This window comes from Callithrix jacchus, chromosome 22, assembly GCF_049354715.1.
Source record: "Callithrix jacchus isolate 240 chromosome 22, calJac240_pri, whole genome shotgun sequence".
Lineage (NCBI taxonomy): Eukaryota > Metazoa > Chordata > Mammalia > Primates > Cebidae > Callithrix > Callithrix jacchus.
In genome coordinates, this window is record NC_133523.1 from 34,364,094 (window position 1) to 34,389,138 (window position 25,045).

General features: G+C 51.9%; 2 protein-coding genes and 1 long non-coding RNA gene across 7 annotated transcripts; 1 reads left to right on the plus strand and 2 right to left on the minus strand.

Moving 5' to 3' along the window:
* Positions 1-1,629: 1,629 nt before the first annotated feature.
* Positions 1,630-11,196, minus strand: LGALS4 (galectin 4). 2 transcript variants are annotated; one of them, XM_078359306.1, is made up of 10 exons: positions 10,942-11,045; positions 10,532-10,620; positions 7,986-8,190; positions 6,207-6,344; positions 3,497-3,523; positions 3,370-3,408; positions 3,151-3,180; positions 2,272-2,360; positions 1,946-2,111; positions 1,630-1,865 (listed from the first exon to the last, which is right to left on the minus strand). In XM_078359306.1, exons 1-10 carry the CDS (start codon positions 10,984-10,986, stop codon positions 1,719-1,721), a joined length of 975 nt encoding a protein of 324 aa, XP_078215432.1. In that variant the 5' UTR covers positions 10,987-11,045; the 3' UTR covers positions 1,630-1,718. The 2 variants fall into 2 exon arrangements, with proteins under 2 accessions (XP_078215432.1, XP_078215433.1); XM_078359307.1 differs by lacking the exon at positions 7,986-8,190 and having other exon boundaries at positions 10,942-11,196.
* A 128-nt stretch (positions 11,197-11,324) lies between these two features.
* On the plus strand, positions 11,325-12,672 carry LOC128930827 (uncharacterized). Its single transcript, XR_008479142.2, has 2 exons — positions 11,325-11,489; positions 12,281-12,672. It is a non-coding gene; the product is annotated as an uncharacterized LOC128930827 (long non-coding RNA).
* A 1,524-nt stretch (positions 12,673-14,196) lies between these two features.
* ECH1 (enoyl-CoA hydratase 1) lies at positions 14,197-24,558 on the minus strand. 4 transcript variants are annotated; one of them, XM_078359302.1, is made up of 11 exons: positions 24,487-24,558; positions 23,758-23,965; positions 23,516-23,604; positions 22,155-22,193; positions 16,212-16,336; positions 16,077-16,125; positions 15,822-15,886; positions 15,209-15,279; positions 15,033-15,104; positions 14,608-14,758; positions 14,197-14,475 (listed from the first exon to the last, which is right to left on the minus strand). In XM_078359302.1, the coding sequence occupies exons 1-11, from the start codon at positions 24,548-24,550 to the stop codon at positions 14,371-14,373; spliced, it is 1,038 nt and encodes a 345-aa protein (XP_078215428.1). In that variant the 5' UTR covers positions 24,551-24,558; the 3' UTR covers positions 14,197-14,370. The 4 variants fall into 4 exon arrangements, with proteins under 4 accessions (XP_078215428.1, XP_078215429.1, XP_078215430.1 ...); XM_078359303.1 differs by lacking the exon at positions 22,155-22,193; XM_078359304.1 differs by lacking the exon at positions 15,033-15,104.
* Between the last annotated feature and the right edge of the window lie 487 nt (positions 24,559-25,045).

A 25,045-nucleotide genomic window follows, 5' to 3' on the forward strand; every position in this document is an offset into this window, starting at 1 on the left:
CCAGGCGTGTGCAGGACCCGGGTTTTTCGGCCCCTGAGACCCTCAGGCTGGGCGGCCCCTTCCTGCGCCCCGCCCTGGAGCGGGTGGGGGCGGTCAGAATGGAGCCCCGCTCAGGTCAGGAGGCCTGGGAGAGGCCGGGTTTTCCTAGTCCTCAGGGCTCCTGCCTGAATGAATTCACTTTTATTTCATTTCGCTGTGTCGAGTGGTTTCAAAATACTATTTTTTCCCCCGTAAAGATAACATACGCATGTGGTACACATTTTAAAACATTAAGCGACAAGAACATATTATTGGCACAAGTGGTGAATGCGGTTAGGCCTTCGGATTAGATGAGAGCGATCCAGCCGTGCTCACGTTCCCGTTTTGACCGTGTCTGCCAGTGGACATGTGGGAACGTATCCTAGTTTGTGGAAAACACAGGTAGCTGGGTGCGGTGGCTTCCACCTGTAATCCCAGCACTTTGGGAGGCGGAGGCAGGCGGATCACCTGAGGTCAGGAGTTTGAGACCAGCCTGGCCAACATGGTGAAACCTCCTCTCTACTAAAAATACAAAGATGAGCTGGGTGTGGTGGCAGGTGCCGATAATCCCAGCTACTGGTGAGGCTGAGGCAGGAGAATCGCTTGAATTCGGAAGGCAGAGGTTGCAGTGAGCTGAGATCTCACCACTGCCCTCTAGCCTGGGCAACAAGAGAAAAAATCCGTCTAAAAAAAAAAAAGGATAATCAAGAGATGAATGAATGGATAATTGGATAGAGATGGAAAAGTGATGAATGGGTGAATGGAGGGATGAATGGCATATGGAGGACAAATGGATGAATGTGATGGAAAGCAGAGAATTACATGGACAAATGGAGGGATGAAGAAATGAATGGATGGATGAAAGGTGGATGTAAGGATGACCGAATGAATAGATGGACTGGTAGAGGATTAGATATTTGGACGGATGGGGAAGATGATGGATGGGCGATGGATAAAAGGTTGAATGAATGAATGAATGGACAAACAGCAGGATAGAGAGAGCTAGATGGACTGGTGGATGTTGGGTGAACATACGATTGATTATATGTTTGGAGAGATTGACAATGAGATAGGTGTGTGCAGAGGTCAATGGATGGGTAGATGGATAAAGGGTTGGATGAAAGGACAGTTAAACTATCATACCAATAGATGGATTGATGAGTGTCTAGATAGTAGGATGTTTGATTGGTGGGTGGTCGGATGGACTTTTGTTTGGCTACCTGGAGAGACTGATGCATATTGGGATGGATGAGTGGAGAGATGGAGCCATGGAGGGATGGAATGACAGGCTGTATAGTGGTTTAGTGTGCAACCTTGGGAGCCAGACCAACTGGATTTGCATCCTTCTGCCACTTATGCACTGTGCAATTTGGGCCATTGGTTTTCTTTTCCTTTGTCTCCTCATCTGTTACAGAGGGAGGATAATAATGGTTTCTACCTCTTGGGGTTGCTGTGAGGAGTGAATGAGCCCTAAATCCGTGCTTGGGGCATAACCAGATCTATGACGACGGGAGGATGAATGGTCAGATGACTAGATGGATGAACGATAGATGAAGTGCATGACTGAACCAAGGAAGGGAAGAGTAGTGAGGGAGCAAATGGACACTCTCATCAGACTCCCTCAGACATTTTATTAGGGGCTTAGAAAGGAGTCCTAGGAAATCTTTGTTTTTCCCATGAGTTACAGCCCCAGGAATAGATTAGATCTGGACATAAGACAAGGTGACATCACCAAGGACCTCCACTGTGTCCACCCTCTGGAAGGCCAAGATGCGATGGGTGAAGTCGAAGAGGTGCTGACCATTGGCAAAAACCTTGAAGCGATCCAAGCCACAGCGAATGGACAGCTGCAGGGCGAGGGCGGGTGTGAGGCAGGGGCCAGGACCGCGTCTTTGGAAGGAGGTGGGAAAAGAGAGCCCAGACTCACATCAAAGAACTGTCCGGGACCAAACGGGTTGTGGGAGATGTTCCTCTCCTCGGATCCCCACGAGCCATTCACCAGGCTGTTCCGGACCACGGTTCCATCGCCCATGCGGGGATTAATGTGCAGAGCTATGTCCCCTGAGGAGCCCACCTTGAAGTTGATGGTAAAACTGGGGACAGAGAGGGAAGGGGGAGTCAGAGGGAGCCCAGGGGGGAGGGACTTCTGGACTAAATCTCTGGGTCCCTAAAGGAGGAGGGGGCAGAGGGGTCTAGACTGTTGGGTCTGAGGAAGGAGGGGCTGGGGGCTCCCACCTAGCCTATGCTCCATACCTCTTGCCTGTGGGGGGCACAGAGCCCTTGATGATGATAGTTCTTCGAGCTGTGAGCCCTCCTTGCAGCCTCCCGAAATACGGCACAGGCTGAGGGAAGAGAACGAGGGGCCCCATTCTCTCTCAGCTTAGCAAGCCAGATGTGGGAAAAAATTTCCTTTTCCTTTCCTCTCTTTTCCTCTCCTCTCCTTTCTTTTCCTCTCTTTCCCTCCCCTCCCTTCCCCTTTCCTTTCTTTTTTTCTTATAAGAGATGGGGTCTCACTCTGTCACCCAGGCTGGAGGCATGATCGAGCCTCACTACAGCCTCAAACTGCTGGTCTCAGGCAATCCTCCCACCTCAGCCTCCCAAAGTGCTGGGATTACAGGTGTGAGTCACCATGCCCAGCCTTGCAGGAACACATTTTCTTTTGTAGAGAGTCTCTGTCACCCAGGCTGAAGTGCAGCGGCATGATCTCAGCTCACTGCAACCTCCATCTCCCGGTTCAAGCGAATCTTCTGCCTCAGCCTCCTGAGTATCTGGGACTACAGGTGTGCACCATCATACCCAGCTAACTTTTGTAATTTTAGTAGAGAGGGGTTTCACCATGTTGGCCAGGCTGGTCTGGAACTCCTGACCTGAAGTGATCCACCTGCCTTGGCCTCCCACAGGGCTGGGATTACAGGTGTGAGCCACCGTGTCCGGCCAAGAACAAATGTTCTGAGAGTCCCCGCTCCTCCTGGAAAATATCCCTAGCCTCTTCTGCTCCCCAACCCTGACCCCCAACTCTGTCTACCCTCCCCCCACCTCCCAACCCAAACACCCTCAGCCCACTCTCTTCTGGATCCCCAGGGATCCATGCCCCCCCACCACCACCTGTCTCTGTTTTCCCCTAAGCCATACCGGGTTGAAGACTGGGGGTCCCTCCATAGACTGTGAAGGGAGAAGAAGCAATATTATTCTCCAAGAGTCAACAGATATGTATGACACACCCATTAGACTCCAGCGCTTCTCCAGGTGCTGGGTTACTGCAACTGGTGGCTGCAACCCCTCTTAGTTCCCCCCACCCCAATTCCCACCATTCCCACCTGCCACTGGGGACCTCCCAGCCCCCGTACTCACGGGCAGACTGTTCAGCTGTTGATGGAAATGTCCAGGACCCTGAATGATAGATGGAAGACAGGGAGGGTGAGCAGGGCTGAGGGACCCCTACTGGCGGGAGGACCCTCACCCACAGGCAGGCACTTACAGGGTGAGCTGGGATCATCTGGGGTCCCTGTGGGTACAGGAGGAGAGAGCAGTTATGAGAGGGCCCCAGAGTTATGACTGAAAGATGTCGAGGGCCTTCCCTGGGGCAGCCCGCCACCCCCGCCACCAGCACCATGCCAGGGAACTCTGGCATCAAAGGGTGGCGCCCCGATCAGAGTCACGGAAGGGGCACCCCATGGTGAGGGATCGCCGATGCCCAGTGAGTCACCCCAAAGCGTTAGGACAATGCCTGGCCCATTTCATTCTTAGCCCTTCCCCGTGCTGTCCCCCTGCTGTCCTGGGATGCTCACTCGCCGACCTTGATCTCCATTTCTGCCTGCCTGTCTCTGTGTCTCAGTCTCTGTCTCCATCTCTGTCTTAGCCACACCTCAGCATAGGGGCTTCCTTCTGCCCAACACCTTTATCTTTTTTTAGTTTTTATTTATTTATGTATTCGAGACGGAGTTTCGCTCTTGTTGCCCAGGCTGGAGTGCAATGGCGTGATCTCGGTTCACCTCCCAGGTTCAAGTGATTCTTCTGCCTCAGCTCCCCCTGAGTAGCTGGGATTACAGGCACCTGCCACCACGCCTGGCTAATTTTGTATTTTTAGTAGAGATAGGGTTTCTCTGTGTCGGTCAGGTTGGTCTTGATCTCCTGACGCCAGGTGATCTGGCCGCCTCGGCCTCCCAAGCCTAACGCCTTTAACGTTCTCTCTCTCTCTCTCTCTTTGTAATTAACTCCTTTCTGCCTTGATTTCTATTCTCAGCCAGCTATTCTGAAGCCCTTTATTTTTTTTATTTTTTATTTAAATTTTTATTTATTTATTTTTTTGAGACAGAGTTTCGCTCTTGTTACCCAGACTGGAGTGCAATGGCGTGATCTCGGCTCACCACAACCTCCGCCTCCTGGGTTCAGGCAATTCTCCTGCCTCAGCCTCCTGAGTAGCTGGGATTACAGGCACACGCCACCATGCCCAGCTAAATTTTTGTATTTTTAGTAGAGACGGGGTTTTACCATGTTGACCAGGATGGTCTCGATCTCTTGACCTCATGATCCACCCGCCTCGGCCTCTCAAAGTGCTGGGATTATAGGTGTGAGCCACCGCGATCCGCGACCGCCACCCGCCACCCGCCACCCGCCACCCGCCACCCGCCGCCACCCGCCGCCTCCCGCCCCCCCAACCCCCCCCCCCCACCAAAGGGCCTTTAAAAGTAGCTTTATATAGCTGGGTGTGGTGGCAGGTGCCTGTAATCCCAGCTACTTGGGAGGCTGAGGCAGAATTGCTTGAACCTGGGAGGCGGAGGTTGCAGTGAGCTGAGATCCTGCCACCACAGTCCAACCTGGACAACAGAGCAAGACTCCATCTTAACAACAACAAAAAAGTACCCTTATAGGCTGGGTATGGTGGCTCATACCAGTAATCCCAGCACTTTGAGAGGCTGCTGTGGGTGGATCACCTGTGGTCAGGAGTTCAAGACCAGTCTGGACAACATAAGGAGATTCCTCCCCTCTGTCTTTACAAAAAATTTAAAATTTAGCTGGGCATGGTGGCATGTGCCTATAATCTCAGCTACTCAGGAGGCTGAGGTGGGAGGATCACTTGAACCCAGGAAGTCAAGAATGCAGTGAGCTGTGATTGCACCACTGCACTCCAGCCTGGGTGACAGAGCCAGACCCTACCCCCCAAAAAAGTAATTAATTAAAATTAAATAAAATTAAGAAACTTACTTGCATTGTATTTTATTTTTAACGATGATGTCAAGCAACCTCTTGGGGATTTGTTCACTACTGTGTGTTCTTTGCCCTTCCTTATCCTCGCTTCCTGACTCACCTTACACACCTCCTCCTCCTCCAGGAAGCCCTGCCTTCTTGACCCATGACAAGCCAAGCCCTTCCTTTTGGCTTCTGAGACCTCCTGCATACTCCGAACCCCAGCCCCGACCCCTCTGCCTGTGCCCTCCCTGTCACGACCCTGACCATTTCTTGGGTGTCGCTCTCTGATGCCCTGTCTGTGACCAGTGAGGTCGGGGCACGGAGATGTCTCAGCCATTCCTATCTCCAGCACTGTCTAGCCCAGAGCCTGACCCCTCTGTCTGCCCTCCCCCAGCTCCCTATCCTGTCCCTAATCCCTCTGCCTGGGCCTCCCCATCCTGGCCCCGATCCCTCTGCCTGGGCCCCAGTCCCTCAGCCTGGGCCTCCCCATCCTGTCCCTGATCCCTCAGCCTGGGCCTCCCCATCCTGGCCCTGATCCCTCGCAGTGATGGGTCTGTCTCCCAGCGGGCTACCTTGATCATCACTGTGTTCTTGGCATCACTCAGCAGAGGGAGATGCTTGGGGAATAAATGAATGTGGAACCCGGCTGGGCATGGTGGCTCACGCCTGTAATCCCAGCACTCTGGGAGGCCGAAGTGGGCAGATCACTTGAGGCCAGGAATTCAAGACTGGCCTGGCTAACATGGCGAAATCCTGTCTCTATTAAAATTACAAAAATTAGCCAGGAGTGGTGGTGGGTGCCTGTAATCCCAGTTACTTGGGAGGCTCAGGCCGGGGAATTGCTTGAACCTGGGAGGTGGAGGTTGCAGTGAGCCAGGATCACGTGACTGCACTCCAGCCTGGGCAACAGAGCGAGACTCTCTCAAAAAGAAAAAAGAAATCAATGTGGAACTGAATTCAGAAAGGAAGGCTGCAAGAAGGGACGGGACCCCTCATACCTGGGGTGGTGGGGGCTGCTGGCCTCCGATGAAGTTGATTGATTGAAGCTGCAGGTCCCCATCCACTTGCAGGTGGGTGACCATCTGTAGGGGGAGCCGGTGCCCGTACTCATAGAAGGGATTTCCATTTACCACCACCTGGAGGGCAGGGATGGCCGTCAGGAGTCAGCACACAGGATCCTGGGACAGTAGAAACAGGAAGCAGGGGCCGGGCCAGTGGCTCAGGCCTGTAACCCCAGCAGTTTCGGAGGCCCAGGTGGGCGGATCATTTGAGATCAGGAAATTGAGACCACCCTGGCCAACAGAGTGAAACCCCGTCACTACTAAAAATACAAAAATTAGTGGAGCAGGCGGGTGTAATCCCAGCTACTGGGGAGGCAGAGGCAGGGGAATCGCTTGAACCCAGGAAGTGGTTGCAGTGAGCCGAGATCACGCAGCTGCACTCCAGCCCGGCTGACAGTGCCCCAGGCGACAATTTGAGACTCAGTCTCAAACAAACAACAACAACAATAAAAAACCAGGAAGAAGGGAACAGGGATCTTTCTCATTGGGAGTCGAAAGTCTTGGGGATGAGCTGGGAAAGCCTTAGCATCAGGAACCTTGGAGTCCACAGCTCAGAGGTCAAGCTAGGGTCAAAAGTCTGCTCACTGGCCAGTCGCGGTGGCTCATGCTTGTAATCCCAGCACTTTGGGAGGCCCAGGTGAGCAGATCATTTGAGATCAGGAGTTCAAGACCAGCTTGAGCAACATAGCAAGACCCCGTCTTTACAAAAACACAAAAATTAGCCCGGCATGGTGGTGTGCACCTGGAGTCCCAGCTACTCGGGAGGCTGAGGTGAGAGGATCACTTGATCCCAGGGAGGTTGAGGCTGCAGTGAGCTGTTTGCATCACTGCACTCCAGCCTGGCAAAAGAGTGAGACCCAGTCTCAAGAAAAAAAAAAGGTGGCTGGGTGCGGTGGCTCACGCCTGTAATCCCAGCACTTTGGGAGGCTGAGATGGGTGGATCACCTGAGGTGAGCAGTTTGAGACCAGCCTGGCCAACATGGTGACACCCCATCTCTATTTTAAAATATATGTATATTAAAAAAAGAAAAAAGAAAAAAAAAGTACACCTTTTGCAAAAACACAAAATGATAGGAGGAAATACACATGAAATGTATTCCAAGGTTCTCTGCAGTAAGGTAATGGGATTAAGGAAAAGAGCTAAGAGAGGATTTTAAAAATAGGCAGGAAAGGAAAAGAAAAAACTTGACAAAAGTGGGGATAGGGAAAAGGAAAGAAGGGAGGGAGGGAGAGGGAAGGAGGAAAAGAAAGAGGAGAGGAAGGAAAAAGAAAGAGGATGGAAGGGGCCGGGCACAGTGGCTCACACCTGTGATCCCAGAACTTTTGGGAGGCGGAGGCGGACAGAACACCTGAGGTCAGAAGATTTAGACCAGCCTGGGCAACATGGTGAAACCCCATCTCTACTAAAAATACAAAAATTAGCTGGGCATGGTGGTGGGCGCCCGTCATCCCAGCTACTCAGGAAGTTGAGACAGGAGAATCACTTGAATACAGGAAGCAGAGGTTGCAGTGAGCTGAGATCACACCACTGCACTCCAGCCTGGGTGACAACAGCAAAACTCTGTCTCAAAAAAAAAGAAAAAGAAAAAAAAGAAAGTAAAGGAAGGAAGGAGGGAGAGAGGGAAGGAGGAAGGGAGAGTGGGAAGGAGGGAGAGAGGGAGCTGAGATGGCACCACTGCACTCCAGCTCAGGAAACAAGAGGGAAAGCACAAAGACCTTGTAGTGCTCAGCCAGGACCATGATGACCAGCTCGAAGGCGGCGCCCTTTTTGAAGGGCATGCTTCTCTTCTTCTCCTCGCTGCCCCACTTCCCGCCCTGCAGCGTGTTGAAAACCACCTTGTCCAAGCCATCAAACCTCGGGTTGAAGTGGAAAGCGATGTCTGAGCCTGGGTCCTGCCCCACTAGGAAGTTCACGAAGAACCTGGCGGGACATGAAGGGCTGGTTCCCCTGGTGCCACCCCTTGGTGCTGGGTGGCTCCCTGGCCCAGACCACAGCACTAGCTCTGAAGGGCAACCTTGGCACTGTGGCCCACAGTGTGGAGGGGGCCCAAGTTCTGGGGGTGCAGGTTCCCACTCACAGCCTCTCCTTTTTTTTTTTTTTTTTGAGACGGAGTTTCGCTGTTATTACCCAGGCTGGAGTACAATGGCACGTCTCGGCTCACCTCCGCCTTCTGGGTTCAAGCAATTCTCCTGCCTCAGCCTCCCGAGTAACTGGGACTACAGGTGCGCACCGCCATGCCCAGCTAATTTTTGTATTTTTAGTAGAGACGGAGTTTCGCCTTGTTGACCAGGATGGTCTCCATCTCTTGACCTCGTGATCCACCTGCTTTGGCCTCCCAAAGTGCTGAGATTATAGGTGTGAGCCACCACGCCCGGCCTTTTTTTTTTTTTTTGAGATGGAGCCTTTTGCTGGGCCCAGGCTGGAGTACAGTGGTGCAATCTCAGCTCACTGCAACCTCCACCTCCCAGATTCCAGTGATTCTCCTGCCTCAGCTTCCTGAGTAGCTGAGATTACAGGCATGTACCACCATATCCAGCTAATTATTGTATTTTTAGTAGAGATGGGGTTTTGCCATGCTGGCCAGGCTGGCCTCAAACTCCTGACCTCAAGTGACCCACCTGCCTCGGCCTGGATTACAGGCGAGAGCCACCGCACCCGGCCCGGACTTATTTTTTATCTGTTTCCCCTACTACAGTGTCAGCTCCACGAGGGCAGGGAGCTCTGTCCTGTTCACTCCTCCATCCCTAGTGACAGGACACAAAGTGGGCACTCAGTGAAGAAGAAGTAAACTGTACATAAATAACAGGTGGGGCAGTGTGGCTCACGCCAGTGCCTAATCCTCCCAGCACTTTAGGAGGCCAAGGCTAGAGGATCACTTGAGCCCAGGAGTTCAAGACCAGCTTGGGCAACATAACAAGACTTTGTCTCTACAAAACAAATAATAATAATAATTTAAAAATAAATTAGCTGGGCATGGTGGAGCATGCCTGTAGTCCCATCGGCTTGGGAAGATGAGGGAAGAGGATCACTTGAGCCCAGGAGTCGAAGGCTGAAGTGAGCTATGACACTGTGCCATTGCATTCCAGCCTGGGCAATGGAGCAAGATTTTTTTTTTCTCTAAGGAAAAAAAATCCTGTGAGGCCAATTATTATTACTCTGTTAAGGTCCTTTTTAAAAAGCTAAGACTCAGCCTGGGTGAGGTGGCTCACACCTGTAATCCCAGCACTTTAGGAGGCTGAGGTGGGTGGATCACCTGAGATGGGGAGTTCGAGACCAGGCTGACCAACATGGAGAAAACCTGTCTCTATTACAAATACGAAATTAGTTGAGCATGGTGATGCACGCCTGTAATCCCAGCTACTTGGGAGGCTGAGGCAGAAGAATCACTTGAACCCTGGAGGTGGAGATTGCGGTGAGCGGAGTTCGCACCATTGCACTCCAACCTGGGCAACAAGAGCGAAACTCTGTCTCAAAAAAAAAAAAAAAAGACTGGGTCAGATGTCACGTCTATAATCCCAGAACTTTGAGAGGCTGAGATGGGCCGATCACTTGGGGTCAGGAGTTGGAGATCAGCCTGGCCAACATGGTGAAACCCCGTCTCTACTAAAAATACAAAAATTAGCCAGTGTGGTGGCTTGTGCTTGTAATCCCAGCTCGGGAGGCTGAGGCAGGAGAATCGCTTGAACCCAGGAGGTGGAGGTTGCAGTGAGCCAAGATTGCGCCATTGCACTCCAGCCTGGGCCACAAGAGTGAAACTCCATCTAAGAAAGAAAGAAAGAAAGAAAGAAAAGAAAGAAAAAGAAAGAAAGAAAGAAGAAAGAAAGAAAGAAAGAAAGAAAGAAAGAAAGAAAGAAAGAAAGAAAGAAAGAGAAGAAAAGAAAAGAAAAGAAAGAAAATGAAGCACAGAGAGGTATAGTCACTTTCACCAACACAGAGCTGGGGAGTGGCAGGCAGAGCTGGGATTTGAACTCGGAGACCTGGCTCTGAGCCCGTGATCAGAATTCCTGACACCACACCCATCAGTTTCAGTCCAATGTTCAACTCAGGGGTTGCCTCTCACGGTGAGCCCTCCCTGACCCTTCTGGCCCTCACGTCCTCACGCTTGATCTCCCCTAGGCTGGTCTCTGGCTATTGGGTGGGGCAGCAAAGAGTCCCTTCCCCACCAGGGCGGGGTAAGGGCAGAAGGCCCCCAACCCACCAGGCCCACAGCACCCTGTTGGAAGTCCCCTGCCAGCCGGGCCTGGCTCGGGGAGGGTCTTACCGCTTCATGTGGTCGCTGGCCACTCCTTGTATGTAAACAGACATTCCCACTCTGAGTCCGCCTGGGATGGGCTTGCAGTAGGGCAGCGTCTGGAGAAGAGGCCTGGTGAGGGGACTCACAAGCCATCTCCCTGTTGCAGCCTTTACCCCTCCCGGAAAAGCCCCCAGTCCTTTAAGCAGGGGAGAGGAAACCACAGGGGAGGACCAGGTTGAAGATGATGAGGGCCAACAGTTAGACCTGGACACAGACAGCCCGAGGTCAGGGTGGGAGTAAATGAAGGGTCAGGGTCAGCTTTGGGTAAATGAGACCCCAGGGTCAGATGGGGCCCCCCAGGAGCAGGGTGAAGAAAATCGGCATCAGGGGGTGTGGATGGAGCTGCGGGGCAGTGGGGGCCTGAGCCAGCGTCTCACCGGGTTGTAGGTGGGCTGGTAGCCCGGTGCAGGGACAAAGGCCATCGCTCCAGGCTGGGCTGGTGGCTCGTCCTGTGAGAAGAGCTGCAGGAGTGGGAGATGGTGGCATATGGCAGGCAGTGGGTGGCTCTTATACCCAAGGTAAGGGCGTGGCTGGCGGGGGAGGATCTACAGGGCCCCTCTTATGGGACTCTCAGGCCCTTGGCTTCTCCTAGAGCGCACCCTAGTCTCTCTTCCCTCGCCGGCTTCCCTAGTGATCAGCCAGGACCCAAATCAGCTGGGTCCCCTCCCCTAGGCCCCCCTACAAAGAGGAAGTGCTGATGAACTTCACCCCATCAGAGCCTTATCGGAGCCCATAAAGCCCTGCCCAGGCTTTTGTTGGCAGAGGGAGGGTGAGACCAGGCAGGGCAGGGCAGGGCTGCTGGAGTGACCCAGGACAGCTGGGCAGCGGAAGAGGAGGATGTGGGGCGGAACCTCAAGTATCTGCCTCTCCCAGCAACTGTGAAGAGACTTACATTGATTGCATGCCCACTGCACGTCTTTACCAGGTATGTTGTACTGTAGGAAGAGTGGTTTAGATTACTAATGTCTGGAGCCAGAGGTTCTGGGTTCAAATCCTGCCTCTGCCACTTCTCGGCTGACAGTGGGTCAGTGCCTTACCCTCAATTTCCTCATGTGCCCATCTGTAAAATGGAGATAGTAGTAGTATTGGCTGTTGCAGTGGCTCACGCCTGTAATCCCAGCACTTTGGTTGGTGGAGGTGGTGGATCACATGAGGTCAGGAGTTCGAGACCAGCCTGGCCAACATGGCAAAACCACCGTCTCTACTAAAAATACAAAAATTAGCCAGGCCTGGTGGCGGGTGCCTTTAATCCCAGCTTCTTGGAGGCTGAGACAGGAGAATTGCTTGAACCTGAGTGGTGGAGGTTGCAGTGAACTGAGATCTGCCACTGCACTCCAGCCGGGGTGACAGAGGCTCAAAAAAAAAAAAAACAAAACAAAACAGAGGAAACAAGTATTGAATACCTATCAAAATATTTGAAATATTTTAAAAATGAATTTGTGATCCAGTCTGTATGTTAATTATAAACCAAATAAGAAGATCTAGCAGTGAGTCCAACGTTCAACAGCTACTCCAAAAAAAAAAAAAAAAACTAGTATCAACCTTGGGTTGGGTATGGTGGCTCATGCCTGTAATCCCAGCACTTTGGGAAGCTGAACTGGGAGGACTGCTTGAGCCAAGGAGTTTGAGATCAGCCTGGGCAACATATCAAGACCCCATCTCTACGAAAAATTTTAAAAATTAGTGGGGCGTGGTAGCACACATTTGTATTCCTAGCTACTCGAGAGGCTGAGGCAGGAAGATCACTTGCGTCAAGGTTCCAGTGAGCTATGATCATGCCACCGCACTCCAGCCTGGGTGACAAGGTTCCAGTGAGCTGTGATCATGCCACCGCACTCCAGCCTGGGTGACAAGGTTCCAGTGAGCTGTGATCATGCCACCGCACTCCAGCCTGGGTGACAAGGTTCCAGTGAGCTGTGATCATGCCACCGCACTCCAGCCTGGGTGACAAGGTTCCAGTGAGCTGTGATCATGCCACCGCACTCCAGTCTGGGTGACAGATGAAGACCCTGTCTCTAAAAATAACAATAACAGTCATCATAATAATCATAATAGTAACAACCTCATAGAGTCTTCGGTCATTAAGGTAATAAATGCTCAGAATAAGACTTGGCATATAGAAGTCGTTAAATTAATGCTTGGCGTCTGGCAGTCATTAGATTGGGTTGATATATGAATAAAAAAACCTGAAGTGTTTTTTTTGTTTGAGACGGAGTCTTGCTCCATCACCTAGGCTGTAGTGTAGCAGTGCCATCTCGGCTCACTGCGACCTCCACCTCCCAGCCATTCTCCCGCCTCAGCCTCCTGAATAGCTAGGATTACAAGCAAGTGCCACCACGCCTGGCTAATTTTTGTATTTTTTTTTTTTTCTGAGACGGAGTTTCGCTGTTGTTACCCAGACTGGAATGCAATGGCACTGCTCACCGCAACCTCCGCCTCCTGGGTTCAAGCAATTCTCCTGCCTCAGCCTCCCGAGTAGCTGGGACTACAGGAGCACACAACCATGCCCAGTTAATTTTTGTATTTTTAGTAGAGATGGGGTTTCACCTTATTGACCAGGATGGTCTCGATCTCTTGATCTCATGATCCACCCGCCTTGGCCTCCCAAAGTGCTGGGATTACAGGCATGAGCCCCTGCACCTGGCCAGAAACCAGGAAGTTTTTTGTTTGTTTGTTTGTTTGTTTTGAGACAGTCTTGCTCTGTGGCCCAGGCTCAAGTGCAGTGGCAAGATCTTGGCTCACTGCAACCTCCACCTCCCAGGTCAAGTGATTCTCCTGCCTCAGCCTCCTGAGTAGCTGAGATTACAGGTGCCCACCATCACACCAGGCTAATTTTTTGTGTTTTTAGTAGAGACAGTGCTTCACCATGTTTCCCAGGCTGGTCGTGAGCTCCTGAGCTGACATCCACCCACCTCGCCCTTCCAAAGTGTTAGGATTACAGGCGTTAGCCATGTGCCCAGTACCCCAAAGTTTTAAAGAAATGAGGTGGCTGGCCGTGGTGGCTCATGCCTGTAATCCCAGCACTTTGGGAGGCGAAGACAGGAGGATCACAAGGTCAGGAGATTGATACCAGCCTGGCCAACATGGTGAAACCCCATCTCTACTAAAAGTACAAAAATTAGCTGGGTGTGGTCATGCCTGTACTCCCAGCTACTTGGGAGGCTGAGGCAGGAGAATCACATGAACCCAGGAGGTAGAGGTTGCAGTGAGCTGAGGTCATGCCACTGCACTCCAGCCTGGACGACAGAGCAAGATTCTGTCTCAAAAAAAAAAAAAAAAAAAGAAAGAAATGAGGCTCAAGATTTGGTAACATGGGAATCCCAGCCAGACACCAGCACTGGATCCCATGTGCTGTGGAGTGAGAGGTGCCAGGCAGGGCGCAAACACCGCCCTCAACCCCTGGGCAGGCAGGGAGACCTGGTAGCCTTGCAACCTAGAGGCAGCTCAGTGACTTTTGCTCACTCCCTCCTTCCCCGGCTTCCTGGTGGCCCTTGCCTGCCTGCTGCCAGTCCTCCATCCCACCCATCCCATCTGTCCAATCTCTAGCCCCAACCCTCAGGGCTTTGGTCTCTGGAGCCCCCAGATACATTCCAGCCCTTCCCACTTCTCTTTCCAAGTAGGGCACCAGGTTCTTTACTTTGCTTTATTGTTTGTGGGTGAAGATAAGACCTTGGGCTTGAGGAAGTCAGTGTCATAAAGTTATAAACTGGGAGATGGGGTAAGAAGGCACAGAGAACAGTCACCGCCCATCTTCCCTTTCAGGGGTCAAGGTCAGCCTCCTGGCTGGGGCCTAAGGCGCAAGGGCTTCAGAGCTTGGAGAAGGTGACGCTTTTCAACTCCTTCTTCTCAGTCGCAGCCTGGACCGACTTGATGAGGTCTTGGGTCTGCAGCATGCTCATGTTCCAGGACGCCTGGTGCCGAGCGCGGGGGAAAGAACCGGTGAGAAGTTAGCAGGGGCCAATCAGGATAAGGCATCCGATCACCCTGCGCCTTGATTGGTCATCTGGGGTTAGAGGAGGGCTGTGTCGGAGCGTGCGCCTTACCATGTGGTTGAGGCCTTCAGCCACTGAATGGTCGCGAGAGTAGAGCAGATTGACCTTGATGCCCTGTACCGCCACGGGGCTCTTGCTGGAAATCTCAGCTGCCAGCGCTAAGGCTGCATTGAGCATGACTTCCTTGTCTGGGAACACCCGGCTGCAGCGAAAGAGATTGGGGCCCAGGCGGGCTAGGAAGGGCTCTCTCCCCAAGTCTCCCGCAGGTGAAGAGGAGCCACTCATGGAGGAAGGCCCAAGACCTCAGACAAACAGCCCAATAGGAGCAGGGGGCTGACCTCGCAATAGAGAAATGACCTCTCCAAGAAAGAATGCCACTTGGAACTCTGGAGCAAGGAGACAAGGGGACCCAGAGAAGCCTCCACCCCTTCAGGCCTGGCTGCCCCCAGCACTGAGCCACCAGGGCCAACCCCTACCTGACCAGCCCGCTGCCCAGGGCCTCATCAGCCATCATTTTGCGGGCGGTGAAGGCCAGCTCGTTGACAAGGCTGCAAGTGGGGAGTGTGCATCAGGAGGTGGCTGCCACCTCAGGGCTGGGAGTCGCTCTGAGGTCCCCCACCCACGCCCCCGCCCCCACAACCTCTACACCCACCTCTGGTTCCCGATGACCCTGGGCAGGCGCTGCAGTGTTCCTACATCGGCAGCCAAACCCATGTCCACCTCCTGGGGGAGGAATCCGGTCAGTGTTTGGTTTCTGCCCAATGCTGTGCCCCATGCAACCCCATGTCCAGGAAATTCCATGTTTACTGCAGAGTCCCACTACCACCTCCGCCCCAGTGACTCCCTCCAAAGCCCTGTTCCATTGCCCAGGCAGCTTCTTGACCCGGGCAGGTTCCTTCAACCTAACAGAGCGCACCTTCCCATTCACCTGCCTCCCACTCCCTCAGAGCAGCTCTATCTATCACCAGAGAGGTACCCTCCTCACCCTACCTGAGACCCCTTTACTGCGCCCCCCGGATCCATCCTGCCTCCCACCCTCACCACTATGGCCCCAGGGGCAACCCCTGCCTCTGGCACCTGCCAGCCTTAACCCCCGCCCCCATACCTTACCCACTCACAACTTCACGTCTTGACTTCCTCTATGGCCAAGTCTTACTTTGTCAGGTTCAACTCTGACTCTTCCATGAAGCCCTCAGGGCTCACTCCAGCCTCCCAACCCCACCCCACTGCGCAGCTCTAAGCAGGAGCTCAGGAGGATGACTCACCTTCACCTGGAAGAAAGCGTCCTGGGCACAGTACCGGATGTCACAGGCGGTGACAAGGTCCACACCTAGGAGGTAGAGGCCAGGGACGCTGAATGACCACCAGAACCACTCCCGGCTCCTGAGACATGGAGCTGCTGCCTCTTGGGACACAGTTTGAGCCTCTGACAGAGCTGAGGCTGGATGCCAGTGGCCGCGGCATCAGGGCAGCAGCCGGACCCAGGGAGCACCTGAGCAGGAGGACAGTCGCAGACTCACCTCCACCAATGCAGCCCCCGTGGACAGCAGCAATCACAGGCTTGGGGCACTGAGACGGAACAGGAAAAGTGGTGTCAGGGCTGGCCCAGGGGAGGCGGGCATGGAGAGGGATGCCCTCCAGCCCCCTAGAATCACCTTCTCAATAACGGTGAAGGTCTCCTGGTATCGAGTGATGAGGTCACGGAAGTACCAGCTGATCCGGGCCACATCATCTCCTTTGGGCTGCATGATTTCGGAAGCCATGTCCATCAGGTCAATACCTGGTGAGAAGGTGTGAGGGAGCTCACCTAGGCTCCCAGCCCCCACCCATTGCCCCAACCACTGGTCAGAACCCAGGCACAGCGGGTTCGAACACCAAGGTGGAAAAAGCCACTCACACAGGACTTGGTGAGGTATTGCATGTGGCCTGAGAAGGAAAGAAAAGCTAGTACTTGTTTTTTTTTTGAGACGGAGAGTTTTGCTTTTGTTACCAGGGCTGGAGTGCAATGGCGCAATCTCGGCTCGCCGCAACCTCCGCCTCCTGGGTTCAGGCAATTCTCCTGCCTCAGCCTCCTGAGTAGCTGGGATTACAGGCACGCACCACCATGCCCGGCTGGTCTCGATCTCTTGACCTCATGATCCACCCGCCTCGGCCTCCCAAAGTGCTGGGATTACAGGCTTGAGCCACTGCGCCCGGTTGCTAGTACTTGTTAAGTCATTACTCACTGGATCCTCACAGCAATCCTACCAGCCAGGTCCTATTACTATTTGTGTTACCAACAGGTAAACTGAGGCACAGAGAGGTTAAGCCCTTGCCCAAGGGATCACACTGGCTGATGAGTAGTGAATTATTTTAATTAACTCATTAATATAAATAGTCTCACTCTGTTACACCAGCTAGAGTGCAGTGGCACAATCATGGTTCACTGCAGCTTCCAACTCCCAGGCTCAAGCAATCCTCCCGCCTCAGCCTCCTGAGTGGCTGGGACTATGCCAAGGCTGGTCTTGAACTCCTGGGCTCAAGCAGTCTTCCCACTTTGGCCTCCCAAAGCACTGGGAATTCAGGTGTGAGCTCCCACTCCCTGCCAGAAGTGGGATTTTTAAACCTGGAACCATGCAGCTGGCTCCAGAGGCCATGCTCTTCCCTCAATATGCCAGACAGCCCGGAACTCAAGGTCTGTGGCGTGAGCAATGGAGTCAACGGTGGCGATGTTTCCTGAGATGAGAAACATGTCAGAATGCAGCAATTTCTGTGGCCCCGACTTCAAGATGATCCTGAATCTGACTTTACTCCACCAGCTGTTCTCCATGAACCCACTCTGCTCTCCCTGTTCCCACTCGTGTCCCCAGTCTGTTCCCTACACTCAGCCAGGAGCCAGTGGACACCTTCTTGGGTCAGACAGACCCTCTTCTTCCCTCCTGTCACTCTTAGAACAAATGCAAAGTCCTGGTCATGACTTCACCTTGCATGAACACCGTTCCCAACCTATTAGGTTGAGCACACTCGCCCCCAACAGTGTGTGTGTGTGTGTGTGTGTGTGTGTGCGCGTGCGCATGCAAATCTCAGCACTTTGGGAGGTGGATCAAGAGATCAGGAGATGGAGACCATCCTGGCTAACATGGTGAAACCCCGTCTCTGCTAAAAATACTAAAATCGGCCAGGCGTGGTGGCTCACACCTTTAATCCCAGCACTTTGGGAGGCTAAAGCAGGTGGATCACCCCAGGTCAGGAGTTAAAAGACCATGAAGCCTAATCAACATGGTAAAACCTCTTCTCTCCTGAAAATACAAAAATTAGCCAGGCATGGTGGCACGTGTCTGTAATCCCAGCTACTTGGGAGGCTGAGGCAGGAGAATCACTTGAACCTGGGAGGTGGAGGTTGCAGTGAGCCGAGATCGTGCCATTGCACTCCAGCCTGGGCAATAAGAGCGAAACTCCATCATAAAAAAAAAAAATTGCTGAGTGTGATGGCATGCGCCTATACTCCCAGCTACTCAGGAGGCTAAGGCAGGAGACTCTCTTGAACTTGGGAGGAGGAGGCTGCAGTGAGTTGACATAGTGCTACTGTACTCCAGCCTGGGCAATAGAGTGAGATTCTGTCTCAGAAGGAAAGAAAACCCAGAGGATAGGGAGGGAGCCAAGGATCTTTGGGCTGACAACCATCCTTCCTTCTTCAACAGCCTCAATCTGACTCCATCACTTCCTTCAGCTCGAAGGTCACCTCCTTAGAAAGGCGCCCCAAAACCTGGCTGAACAGTGGCCCCATGCTCCGCGTCCTGACTCTGCCTTATCTCCAGGCTGCATAGCTTGCCATCCTATAATTATGCCCTCATCTGTTGAGGCCTTGACTCCCTTTCTAGAACGTGAGCTCTGAAAATGCAGTTTTTGTCTTTCTGTCCACTGCATAGACCCTGTACCTAGAACGGGGCCTGGCACACACGAGCTGCTCAATAAGTGTCCAATACACACAACAGTCCCGTCCTCATGGGAAGGCAAACAAATGAATTAAAAAAAAAATACATTTTGGGGCTGGGAGCAGTGGCTACTGCCCGTAATCCAAGCACTTTGGAAGTTAGAGGCAGTAGGATCGCTTGAGGCTAGGATTTTGAGAATAGCCTGGGCAACATAGCAAGACCTCCCCTCTATAAAAAAAGAAAAAATTAGCTGCACATGAGGCTGGGCATGGTCACCTGTAATCCCAGCACTTTCAGAAGCTGAGGAGGATCATCTGAGGTCAGGAGTTTGAGACAAGCCTGGCCAACATGTTGAAACCCTGTCTCTACTAAAAATACAAAAATTAGCTGGGTGTGGTGGTGCACGCCTGTGGTCCCAACTACTTGGGAGGCTGAGGCAGGGGAATCACTTGAACCTGGGGGGCGGAGGTTGCAGTGAGCTGAGATTGCTCCACTTCGCTCCAGCCTGGCGACAGAGAGAGACTCTGTCTCAACAACAAGAAAGCAAGGACTGTATCGCCAGGCAGCCTGAGTTCCAAAATCCCAGCTCTGCCACTTACAAGCTGTGAGAATTGGGTAAGTTTTGCTCCCTCTGGCTCTGTTTCATCTTTAAATGGAGCTTATAGCAGAACCTGTCTTGTGGGCTGTGGTGAGAAATAATTAATATGTTTAAAGTGCTTAGAAAGGGCCCTGCCACACCATGAGTGCTACAGAATCGTGGCCAACTTCTTCTTCCTCTAATTAGTAGTTCTACTCTATCACTGGGTCATGGCATGACCCGGAGTTTCTTCTTTCGAGCCTTCAGGGTCTTGCTGCTGAGAATAAGATGAGACGGCTGCATTCCGCTGGGAGCTGAAAGATGAAGGACCTGGGCCTGGCACAGCCACAAAGGAGCCCCACCTTTCTATTCTCAGACATGAGCTCTATGAGAGCAAGGGGTCAGGAATGGGGGCTGCCTACCATTTCCACATCTCCAGCACCCAGGTGGGGGCTCTGACTCTGGACTGTGTCACTGAATGTTTGTCAAATGAACAAGTGAACAAAAGGAGGAACAGACAGAGATTCAGAGAGAAAGGAGGAGGCCGGGCACGATGGCTCATGCTTGTGATCCCAGCACTTTGGGAGGCCAAGGTGGGAGGATCCATTGAGGTCAGGAGTTAGAAACCAGCCTGGGCAACACAGCAAGACCCCACTTCTACAAAAAATGAGAAAACTAGCTGTGCATGGTGGTGCACACCTGTGGTCTCAGCTACTTCAAGGGCTGAAGTGGGAGCATGGCTTAAGACCAGGAGGCTGAGGCTGCAGTGAGCCAAGATTGTGCCACTGCACTTGAGCCTGAGTGACAGAGGGAGACCCTGTCTCAAAAAAGAAAGGGCCAGGCATGGTGGCTGATGCCTGTAATCCCAGCACTTTGGGAGGCTGAGGCAGTGGATCACAAGGTCAGGAGTTTGAGACCAGCCTGAACAACATGATGAAATCCCATCTCTACTAAAAATACAAAAATTAGCCAGGCACGGTGGCATGTGCCTATAATCCCAGCTACTCAGGAGGCTGAGGCAGGAGAATTGCTTGAACCTGGGAGGCGGAGGTTGCAGTGAGCTTCACTGCAGTCTAGGCTGGGGGACAGAGCAAGACTCCATCTCAAAAAAAAAAAAGAGGCTGGGTGTGGTAGCTCACGCCTGTAATCCAAGCACTTTGGAGGTCAAGCCAGGTGGATCACCTGAGGTTGGGAGTTCAAAACCAGCCTGACTAACATGGTGAAACCCCGTCTTTTTTAAAAAAGAAAAGAAAAGAAAGGGAGAGAGGGAGGGAGGGAAGAAAGGGAAGGAAGGGAAGGAAAGGGGAGGAATTGTGGGGAGGGAGGGAGAAAAGGGAGGGAAAGAAAGAAAGGGACCTTTGAAGATGTTAATGGACAAAACAGAAAGAGTTTACCGTCTGTGTCGCCCACTGAGTTGGAAACACCATGACAGCAGGGCCTGGGGCTGTCTTAGTCATGACCAGGTTCCCAGCACTGGGCTGAGCCCTGTGTAGAAATCAGTGTATGAAATATTTTGCTTCTGGTTTAGTCCTCAAGGGCCAACCCTTCCACAGACAACTACATATTCTGGCTGGACAAGAAACAAACAACTGGGTCAGGCATGATGGCTCACGCCTGTAATCTCAGCACTTAGCATTTAGGGAGGCCAAGGCGGGCAGATCACCTGAGATTGGGAGTTCGAGACCAGCTTGACCAACATCGAGAAACCCCATCCCTACTAAAATTATGTGGTGGCACATGCCTGTAATCCCAGCTACTTGGGAGGCTGCGGCAGGAGAATCACTTGAACCTAGGAGGTAGAGGTTGTGGTGACCTTGAGATCACGCCATTGCATTCCAGTCTGGGCAACAAGAGCAAAACTCTGTCTCAGAAAAAAAAGAAAAGAAAAAGAAACAAACAATTACCTGAAGGCACTGTGCAGATTCTGGAGGGAGTTTCCACTTACAAGGAAGAGGAAGAGAGTGGCATACCACTCTCGGTGTTTTGAAAGCTTTTAGCCTGAGGGCAGACTGAAGTTGTGCTCTGAGAGCCCCGGTGAGGAGTCCTGAATTCTGTGTTTCAACTCTGCCCACTTCTCTTGCTGGGGGATTTATGTTTTTGCTTTTGCTGCTGTTGTCTTGAGATGGGCTCTTGCTCCGTCACCCAGGCTGGAGTGCAGTGGCACAATCACATCTGACCGCAGTCTTGACCTCCCTGGCTCATGCCATCCTCCCACCTCAGTCTCCAGAGTAGCTGAGAATGTGGTCATGCACTGCACCCAGCTCATTTCTCAGTTTGTCGCCCAGGCTGAAGAGTTAGTTTTTAAATCTTTTGCTGGGAGTACATGCATGGTTCGTAAGTCAGCATGAGGCCAGGCACAGTGGCTCACGATTGTAGTCCCAGCATGTGGGGAGGCCCAAGCAGGAGGATTGCTTGAGTTCAAGAGTTCAAGACCAGCCTGGGCAACATAGAAAGACCTCATCTCTAGAAAAAATAAAATAAAATACAAAAACAGAAAAACCCAAAATACTAACTCCCACTAAGCTACCAAAACAGGAAACTCAACACTCTTTGGAATTATATAATGGAATCCAGAGTATCCACATCTTATTGCGGTATCTCAGTATCCAGGAAACAATCCAAACTAACTCAAAATACAAAGAAACAGGAAGTGAGAGCCATTTTTAAGAGAAAAGATAAGGAGACTGACCCCAAGATGACCCAGATGTTGAGATTAGGTGACAAAGATTTTAAATCAGTCATTATGCTCAATGGCAGAAAGAAAAATCTGCATGACAAATAAAAAAATATATAACTGACCAGGCACACTGGATCATGCCCGTAATCCCAGCACTTTGGGAGGACGAGGTGGGCAGATCACTTGAGGCCAGGAGTTCAAGACCAGCCTGGCCAACATGGTGAGACCCTGTCTCTACCAAAAATAGAAAATTTAGTGGGGCATGCTCCCGGGCACCTGTAATCCCAGCTACTTGGGAGGCTGAGGCAGAAGAATCACTTGAATCCACGAGGCAGAGGTTGCAGTGAGCCAAGATCGCTGTTTAAGGTCTCTTAGGCTGACTGACTGCACCATGGACTATGCCATGGTAATCTCTTTAACCTGCACGTACACTCCAGATGAGTTCCTGGAACTGGAAAGTCTGAAGTAGCTGAAAAACCACGAAAAGGTGAAGAATGATCAACCCCTTCGGTGCCTAATTAACTCTGAGATGCTCTAGTATTCCTTATTCCCACCTCAACTGATAAGGCAACTGGACTTTGTGACCGACCCTGGTCAACCTTGTGACTCCAGACCCTACAACCCCCTCCCAGCTCGCAAAAGCCACCCTGAACTGTAACTTCTGTAACTTTCCACCACCCTACCCCAAACCTATAAAAGCAACTCCTAACCCACCATCCTGTGTTGACTCTCTTTGGACTCAGCCCACCCGCACCCGGATGAATAAACAGCCATGTTGCTCACACAAAGCCTGTTTGGGGGAGGGTCTCTTCATTCAGAGTGCACGTTTAACAAACGGGCCACTACCCCGGCAACAAGAGCGAAACTCCGTCTCAAAAAAAAAAAAAAATCACTGGATGTGCTTCACAGGAGGGTAGAGATGGAGGAAGAGTTAGCACCTGTGATCAGTGGAAATTCTCCAATCTGAAGAACAGACCAGTGGGTCAATCCAAAGATCTAACTGACATGTAACTGGAAATCAGTTCGTGAGTTGAATAGTTGCATGAAAGCATGTTATTATATTATATAACATAAACTCTGAGAAGTTAAGCACCTTATTCATGGCCAGAGATCCAGGATGAAACCCAGATTTCAGAGCTATGATCCCGTCATGTTCTGTTGGACTAATTTTTATATTTGAATGTTTTAAATTAGGCCTTTAAAAAAAAATGATAGGGCTGGCTGTGGTGGCACCTGCCTGTAATCCCAGCACTTTGGGAGGCTGAGGTAAGAGGCTTGCTTGAGCCCAGGTATTTGAGGTTACAGTGATTTGTGATTAGGCCATTGTACTCCAGCCTGGGTGAAGGGGCAAGATCCCATTTCAAAAAAAAAAAAAAAAAAAAAAAAGGCGCGGTGGCTCACACCTGTAATTCTAGCACTTTGGGAGGCTTAGGTGAGTGGATCATGAGGTCAGAAGTTCAAGACCAGCCGGCCAAGATGGTGAAACCCCATCTCTACTAAAAATACAAAAATTAGCCAGGCACAGTGGCAGGCACCTGTAATTCCAGCTACTCGGGAGGCTGAGGCAGGAGAACTGCTTGAACCCGGGCGGCAGAGGTTGAAGTAAGCCGAGATCGCGCCACTGTATTCCAGCCTGGGCGATAGAGTGAGACTCTGTCTCAGAAAAAAAAAAACTGATAAGTGTAAGTTAGAAGCTGCTTAAAACCCTAATTAAGAAGCGCTGCCCTACTGTCTATTGCCAGGAGCTAGGAAGGCTGGTAGCGTGGGCATGAAGAGTGGAGAGTCCAGTACCTGCAGTGAACATTTTTCCTGCACCAGAGATCACCACTGCCCGACAGTCAGCGTCTCTTGAAATCTTGTTGAAGCACTCTACCATCTCTCTGTGAAGCAATGAGTAAAGGGCTACAGATGGGGTGGGAAATACCCTGTCCTCATGTCCATCTCCCCTGCCCACATTCCACTCTCCACTCTCGCCCAGTCCCACAGCCCCCACCTCCCCGTGCAGGCAGGCTTCCAAGATCTGCAGGTCGGACCTCCAGAAAGCCCTGTTCATGGCATTCCTCTTGTTGGGCCGATTGAGCTGAACATGCAGAACATGTTTCTGTACAGATGTCACACGAAGGGACTCATAACTGTGGTCTGGGGCTTCACCGTGGGCTACTCCGGAGGCCTCCTGTTGTGCAGAGGAGCCAGTGAGGCGAAGGCTAATACCGAGGCCCGGGTGGTTGGAGGCTGTCAGTCCTGGGGAGAAAGGGAGAGCTTTTGATGACCCTGGACTGCAAGACACGGGTCTATAGAATTAGGGAGCCCTGGCCTGGTGCGGTGGCCTGTAATCCCAGCACTTTGGGAGGCTGAAGCGGGCGGATCATGAGGTCAGGAGCTGGAGATCAGCCTGACCAACATGATGAAACCCCATCTCTACTAAAAATACAAAAAATTAGCTGGGCGTGGTGTTGCATGCCTGTAATCCCAGCTACCTGGGAGGCTGAGGCAGGAGAATCGCTTGAACCCGAAAGGCAGAGGTTGCAGTGAGCCCAGATTGTGCCTGTGCACTCCAGCCTGGGCAACAAGAGCAAAATTAAGTCTCAAAAAAAAAAAAAAAAAAAAAAAAAAGAATTAAGGAGCCCTTCAGAAGGGAGCACAGGGATCCCTGAGTTTAGGGGGCTTGGGCCCTTTGTGACCCGGGATAGACCTCCCCGTCCTACAGCTGCTATGACAGCACGACAGCGCGATGGACCCCCACAAGTCAAAAGGTGACTCACGCCGGGTCAGCAAGTCGCGGAGTCTGCGAGAAGCCACCATTCCTGCCGCCATCGCTCCTGCCATCGTCTACTGAATATTCTGACCCACAAACCCCCGCGTTAGCCGAGGGGGCGGGCACAAAAGGCCGCCATGTTGAGCGAGGGCGTCGATGCCACAGCATGACAAGCAATGACGCCGTTTGTACCGCCATCTTTACTAAGGGCAGCCGAGTTCCGGTTGCCTGGCACAATTACAGCCAGACTCAGAAACTGCCCTTTGCCCCAGTGGGAACCTGGACTAAGCAAATAGTTCCCGCTGACGTTCAACACAGTGCTGTTTCATAATGATGGAATAACTCGTGACAGCTGAAAAGTTCAAGGACATAATGGCAGCAGCGCTTGTAATCATGCATGTATATATCAAGTAAACTAAAAAGAAAAAAAACTTGCAGGACTGTGAGTTTACCCACGTAAAGGAATGAGTACAGATGGGCCAACATTAAGCGCTGACTGTATAATATGAACTCCCACGAGATCATACTATTTCCCACTGTATGCAGAGGAAACTGGCCCAGGCACC